The sequence below is a fragment of the Achroia grisella genome, unplaced genomic scaffold (genome assembly GCF_030625045.1).
Source record: "Achroia grisella isolate CSIRO2021 unplaced genomic scaffold, CSIRO_AGI_Agris_v1 utg109, whole genome shotgun sequence".
NCBI lineage: Eukaryota > Metazoa > Arthropoda > Insecta > Lepidoptera > Pyralidae > Achroia > Achroia grisella.
In genome coordinates, this window is record NW_026712573.1 from 63,154 (window position 1) to 70,451 (window position 7,298).

The following is a 7,298-nucleotide window of genomic DNA, read 5'->3' on the forward strand; positions in this document are numbered from 1 at the left end:
CCTTCTCTATGGAATTAAGAAAACCTTCTTGTTTTCCTTCTTTCTTCGTTGCCAACAAACATGGTACGCAGGTTACAAGGAAGTTATCTATTTTAGAAGATAAATCTTTTATATAATAATCTACATTTAACATTTCTAACATCTTTTTCTTGCCAAAATGACCATTCGAGTGAATTGTTTTAATAATTTCCATTTCTAATCCCTTGGGAATAAGTATTTGTCCTTGATCACCCTTGTATATGATTCCATTCTGTTCATAATAATCTTTGTAAGGCCTCTCCTTAATTATATCTGAAATCGCCTTTATACCCTCATCTAGTTCCTGTGCTCTCCTGATTTGATCATGTAACCCTCTGGTAACAACAGTAACATAAGGATTGCGGCTAAGAGCATCAACATGCCGCATCTGATTCCCTTTTCTATGCTCCACCTCATAATCATACTCTTGTAATAACAATACCCATCTTGCAACTCTAGTTGATAAATCCTTCTTTTTTAATGTCATTTCAAATGCTAAGCAATCAGTAACAATCTTAAATTTTATGCCAAGTAAATATTTCCTGAATTTTTTAACACCCTCTATTATGGCTAATGCCTCCAGCTCATAACTTGTGTATTTCTGCTCTGCATCTGAGGTTTTACGACTTAGGTAGTACACAGGGTGTAAACTCCCATCATTAGAATCCTTTTGAAATAATATTGCTGAATAAGCCATGATAGATGCATCTGTATGCAATTCGGTATCGAGTCCTGGGTTATATAATTTTAATACTGGATTTTCAGACAACAACTTCTTTAACAATTTGAATGCAATCTCCTGTTTTTCACTGAAAATAAAATCATTATTCTTCTTTAATAAGTCTGTTAATGGTCGTGCTATAGAAGCATACCCTTCAATAAATTTTCTAAAATAGGATGTCAATCCAATGAAACTTTGAATCTGTTTTACCGACTTAGGTTGCGGATACTTTAAAACTGCTTCAACTTTGTCTCTACACGGTTTTATTTCTCCATTTTCAATTTCATAACCAAGATATTCCACCTTTTTAGTCAATAAGTCACTTTTTCTCCAATTTATATGTAATCCATATTCAGAAGCTAATTTTAAAACTTCACGAAGTCGATCTATGGCTTCATCATATGTGTTTGATAATATTATTAAGTCGTCAATAAAAATTAATAGAAACCCCTTTGCTATAAGCTCTCTGAAAATAATAGTGATAAAACGTGTGAAATAATTCGGACATATGGACAAACCAAAAGGTGCTCTCATAAACTCATATTGACCATTCTGTGTCACAAAAGATGTATACTTTGTACAGTTACTATTTATTTTGAGATGAAAAAAAGCGTCTTTGAGATCCAATTTACTAAAAATCGTGTATCCAGAAAGCTTATCTAAATGATCTTCAATGATTGGTAGAGGAAACTCATCCCTAACAATTTTTTTATTTATTTTACGGTAATCAACACAGACTCTTATACTACCATCTTTTTTTCTAACTAATACTAATGGGCTTGCATACTCTGAAAAGCTAGGTTTAATAATACCATTTTGTAACCACTCACCAATTTGTTTATCAACTGCTTCTTGTTCCTTATAGGCTAGTCTACGCGGCCGCTGTGCCACCGGCACATCGTCGTTCAGGATAATCTGCATTTCAAATGGTGCCTCCTTGGTTTGTAAGGGCTTATATTGATCCACTATAAGCTGAGCTGTCTCCATAATCTGAGGATTTGGTACATAACTAACCGGTTTGTCATCTGTAAACAAACAATGCACATTCCTCGAAACTACATTTACCACACCTTTATCGAAAATAACTACCGCATTTTCCAAAAATGGTTGACCTAGGATCACTTTGTAAGGCATTGCATTTGTTGGTACAATATAAAACAATAATTCAAAATAACAATCATCAATTTTTAGTACTGTTTGAAATTTTCCTATAGAGTAAACAGTCGACAATCCCAGTCCGTGCAACACTATCTTTTCTTTATTATAGGCACTCACATTTAGTTCGAAAAATACATCTGCCGACACTCAGATTTACGTCACTCCCCGAATCAATTAAACATTCGATTATTACGCCATTTATCTCCAATGTTTTGATTGAACTATTTCGCTTCGTATTCATGACGGTTTCAAATTGACAGTTCCCGAGCGAATGACATCTGTCACCACTGTCAACATTGCTGCCACTACGCACGTCGCCATTTTCTATGTTCGCGTCTATGTTCACACCGTTCACACACATTGATCGTCGTTCCGGTCGGTCTTCCGCTCCCGTCGTAGGTGAAGTGATTGAGATGCACTTATTATCATTCCCAATCGTATTTGAATTTCTTTCGACAAATGCAGCTCTGCAGTTCGACGAAATATGGCCGTATGAATGACATTTGTAACACTTAACTCCTTTCGAACATGTTGTCGCAATATGACCATTTTCACCACATTTGTAGCATTTTCTGCTGTCTCTGTAATGCTCTTTCGTTACTATGGGTTTTCTTTCTCTTGTAGTTACGTACATCTTTTTCTTCATGGATTCGTATATCACTAATTTTTCTTTTAACGAGGCATAGGTAGTGACCCCGTACAACATGACCTTGTTTATCTCATCATCTATAATACCGTCTATTATGTACTGAACAACACAATAATCAGGTAACTTGCCGCGCTTGCCCAACTCCTTCATTATTAGCATATATTCATAACAACTTTCGTTTTTTCCTTTTTTCCTGTTGGATAAGATTTCGTGCAGCTCTTTCAAATTTATGCTATCAGGAAACTCCTTCATAATAGCACATTTTAAGTCGTCATAAGTTTTGAATGGTTTCTCCGACTTTAACCATAGTAATGCGTTTCCGGCTAACGATCTCCTCGCCAAAATTAATTGCTGTGTAGCACTCCAACCAAATATTTCCGCGTTCTCTTCTATCTCCTGCGCCCACCTCGCCGCCGTTATAGTCTTATCGGTCCCGTTGAATACCGGTAAAGTTTCAACTGGATGCCACGCCGCCTCGCGAAATGCACGTTCCATCTTATTTTCGTCTTTAGACATTCTTTTTGTAATTTAATATAATCTTTAAATACGACGTGTCCACCTCGACATTCGTATTCTTCGTCCGCGTCACCGTCTGTACCGCGCCGCAATTCGGGTACTTCCGTCTTCCATAAAAATCCGTTAACATCCAAGTAATCTTTGATCCTCTATCCCGGACGAGCCCCCAAAATTGTGGGAATGAGGATTCGCGAATAACAGGATGATTATTTTATAGAACTCCTTTTATTTAAATTACAAAAAAAAACATTTACTATGATACATGAAACGACCTAACTATATGGCAGTCTACGAGGAAGAGAGCGATGCCCATCCTCTTTTTCCATTCATTCCTTTCTCCATCCATTCACTCTTTCGTTTCTATCCATTTGCTCCTCTGTTTCCATTCATTCATACTCATTCGTTCCCATTCGTTCATACCGCCAAGTTTCAAATCCTACATAAATATAAACATCATTATTGTTGCATTATTGACAAATTATTATTTAAAGCACTAAAAGTAAAATATATAATATAGAAAGCAAACACTTATTTTTTATTTATAATTTAAATAAAAAAGTTCTCTATAATTTTGTTGAAATTAACAACCATCTTTAAAATCACGCCTCATTACTTTTATATACTATTACTTTATTGAAACTACATAAAACTATAGATATTTCTAAAGTTTTAATCTACTCAGGATATTGAAGTTAGATAAACCGATATTTTAAAAAACAAAATATAAACTTACAAAGATTTTCGGATTAAAATTGTCGATTTCGCCATGTCAAACAAATTTATTTATACATATATTTCACTAATCATATTAAAAAATATATATTTATATATCACTCGTATTCGTTTTCAATAAGGTGCTTTCTATACGTAAGCAGACGGTAGCGTCGTGAGCGCGCGCGATACTCTAGTGCATGCATGTGGTCACAAACATTAAAATGTATAAGTGAATGAGATAGGGAAGCCCTCTTTGTTAATATCGATAAAAATATACTCTCTATTTACGAGCTCTGCACTACCTGTAATGAGTATAGAATAGAATAGAAAATTCTTTATTAAAATAAACTAAATTTAAGCACTTTTGAATAGTCACAGTTATTCTTCTTTTAATATACCTCTCATTCGGAAAGCTGTCTTATCACAAAAAGAATGAGAAAGAAAAAAATCTCTTTTAAATCTTTTTTTGTTAACTTTACATTTTCAAGTCGAAGAAGTTATATTTGTGATAACTAAAGATCATGCAATAAAAATAAATAAACATTACGAACTAATAAACGAATATACCTGATTACCATGCAATGTGTATCTAAAGCTGCATTAGTAAGTTCCTACCAGATTTGGCTGGTCACGTAGAGAATCGATGAAGACGAGTGTTACGTACGTCGGTAAAGAGGACCCTTTAAACCTGCACCCGTGTCATAAGGAACTGCTCGGAGTTTCTGAGAGCTGCCACACGATGGATCCGGCACCTGCAGGGTGAATTCATGGAAGTTCGTCTCTTGCACAATTACATTACTTGCACATGCTGATAACTGTAATTGTGTTAATCCATCAATTATTTTATTACTCGCAGTGAAATATTTATGACTCCTTTCAACATCAGGACAGCTATCGTATTTTATTTTTATAGGCTTCTAATTTGATCTTGGTGGTATATTTTTATTTTTATAATCTACTTGGATAATAAAATTAAAATATTAGCTTTTAACCTTCAATTTTAACTTTTTAAGATAAGATAAATGATAATATAGTTAAGATACGTATTTATCAAAATAAGAATTTTTTATACGATCGAGAATCGTTATAATGAAAGTAACCAAACATAATTGGGCACTAAAATCTCGATTCTAGAAGGCTTAAATGATATGGTACAGTATGTATGGTATGGACAGATAAGTAATAGTCACTAAATAATACGTATATAAAATAATATGGGGATTTTATAAGAACATTTTCAAATATTATATTTTAAGGTTTTTAAAACATTACATTCATTCGCATTCGAAATATTTAACTATCATATATATATTATATAATTAATTACAGTTACTCCAACATAAATATCCAACTTACATAATCACTGCACAACACTACCTTATGCTATAACCAAGAAATCACATTAATTTTATGATGATTTTACATAAAGTTATCGACATGTTTAATAGTAATGTATATACTAGTAGGTATATAATATGAAATACTCTATCTATGAACTGAACTTTATTTTACTTATTGCGTATTTGTGAATGAAAATAATATCGATGTAAAAAAACAGCGCTTTCGTCACACACTACTGTCAAGTTGAACTTTGTCCCCTGCCTTTGTTTACATTTGTCTACAAGGCTGTAATTGACGAATCCCAATAATTGTCTCACACGTTGTGTTTATTTATTTATTTGTTATAAATAGGTTACATAGTACTTTGGTAATAATGTACATAATTTTGCATTCAGCTACATTGCCCACATGCAATTTGTGTGTCAGTTTTAGCCGTTCTGATTTCATGAACATTTAAGTTATATTTATATATGTAACTTAAATTATATTATAACTTAAATTAAACGACGGCTTCGGTGGTCTAGCGGTTTAGCACACTGCTTTACTACCGATGGTCGCGAGTTCGATTCCTCGCACGGTGCAAACATTTGTATTCATGAGTATCATTGTTTGTATCGGTTTGGGTGTTTTCTATGTATATTATGTATGGATTTACAAAAATAATCTAGGTATTTATATCAATTATCTAGTACCAATAATATAAACTCTGCTTATCGTGGGTGTTAATTGTCTAACGTTATATATTTATACAGCATAGAAAGCACAATACTATCTCATGATGAACCATGAATTATTATCTATATATTTATCGACTTATTTAAGAGTAATATTATAATCTGCCGTATTTTATCTATCAATTGAACTTTGTTCATACACATTGCATAGTTGTTTATGAATAAAAAAATATCGATGTATAAAAAACCGCGCTTTCGTCATACACTACTATCAAATTGAACTTTGTCCCGTGTCTTTATTTACCATTCCAATAGTTTAATTAATGAATCCTAATAAATGTAATATTTTAATTTTTATCACGCATAGATTAGGTTTCTTACAAACAGCAGGGAATGACACCGCATGTGCTTTTATACAGATATAAGTTATATGACTTATCCTTCTGTTTATTCATTTACTAGCTATTACGAGTGACTTCTTCCGAGTGGGTTTTAATTTTTTTTTAAGTAATGATAATTCGAAAATATAATATCAATAAGCGAAGTCAAAATCGGTCCAGTCGTTTCAGAAATTAGCAAGAACAAACAGACAGACAAAAAATATTTTTGATATTTTTTCTGACATTCATATACAATTAATAAAAAGATGTTAATTCCGAAAAAACACTTAATTCGATAAAAGAAGTATGGAGTAATAATGACAACTATTATTCCATGGAAAAATATGTTTTATTTGATTATGACTAATAATAACAGAATCTATCTCTAAGTAGGTAAATCTGTTTACAACTTTCTCGTTCGACTCTACTATATCTGATATATTATTTATTATAAAAAGAACAGGATTTCTTAAGTTTATATTAAAATGTTTATATGTGCAATTTCAGTATGGCCAAAATTCTACTTTATTATTATACAGATTAAAGCTCGAATTTGCCTATACCTTGATAAGGATTAATATAGAGGCACTCTTCTCAAGTTAACAGGGAGATCAGATGTCACAGGTAATTAAAGTGGTGTCGCTGTGAGCGCACGTGCTAGAATTCCAGGGCCGTATTATTCTCTGCGGTGAGGGGCAAAAATTAAAAGGGGCAATACCAATTGTGCTATTTTAAAACTGTTCAACCGTTCCTATAAGGTGGCGAGATTAATAATCTCTAATTACTAGCAATGTTATGTAGGCTTCATCGTAGAAACCATCATGGTAGGGTAACTAATTTGATTTTATCTTCAACGTATTTTGTCTTTCAGAGATGACAGCGTATGCCTTCGAGTTTTCCTTCGAACTATTTCATCAATATCCATAACAACGGTATTTCTTTGGTTCTGGTTTAACTCAGTTATAGATTAGCTGAAGATAGAATGATCTCGATTTAGCCTTTTAAATACAAAAAGATCAAAGAATGAAAAGAAAGATCAATCAAAACCGTTAATTTGACAGAAAAAATATTTAATTTTCAAATAAAAAAGTTTTTGCGGTTGTTCAAATTTTTGTACAATTAATGCA

General features: G+C 32.7%; 2 protein-coding genes across 3 annotated transcripts in view; both read right to left on the reverse strand.

Annotated features, from left to right (window-relative positions):
- Positions 1-3,977, reverse strand: part of LOC131844941 (probable cytochrome P450 49a1) — a 32,002-nt gene extending 28,025 nt beyond the window's left edge. Inside the window, exon 1 of the mRNA XM_059193938.1 lies at positions 3,796-3,977. Coding sequence (XP_059049921.1) covers positions 3,796-3,830 — 35 coding nt within the window. The 5' untranslated portion in view covers positions 3,831-3,977. The remainder of the gene's footprint in view (positions 1-3,795) is intronic.
- On the reverse strand, positions 742-2,008 carry LOC131844949 (uncharacterized). 2 transcript variants are annotated; one of them, XM_059193947.1, is made up of 2 exons: positions 1,570-2,008; positions 742-827 (listed from the first exon to the last, which is right to left on the reverse strand). In XM_059193947.1, exons 1-2 carry the CDS (start codon positions 1,871-1,873, stop codon positions 796-798), a joined length of 336 nt encoding a protein of 111 aa, XP_059049930.1. In that variant the 5' UTR covers positions 1,874-2,008; the 3' UTR covers positions 742-795. The 2 variants fall into 2 exon arrangements, with proteins under 2 accessions (XP_059049930.1, XP_059049938.1); XM_059193955.1 differs by lacking the exon at positions 742-827 and adding an exon at positions 1,119-1,205.
- Positions 3,978-7,298: the final 3,321 nt, after the last annotated feature.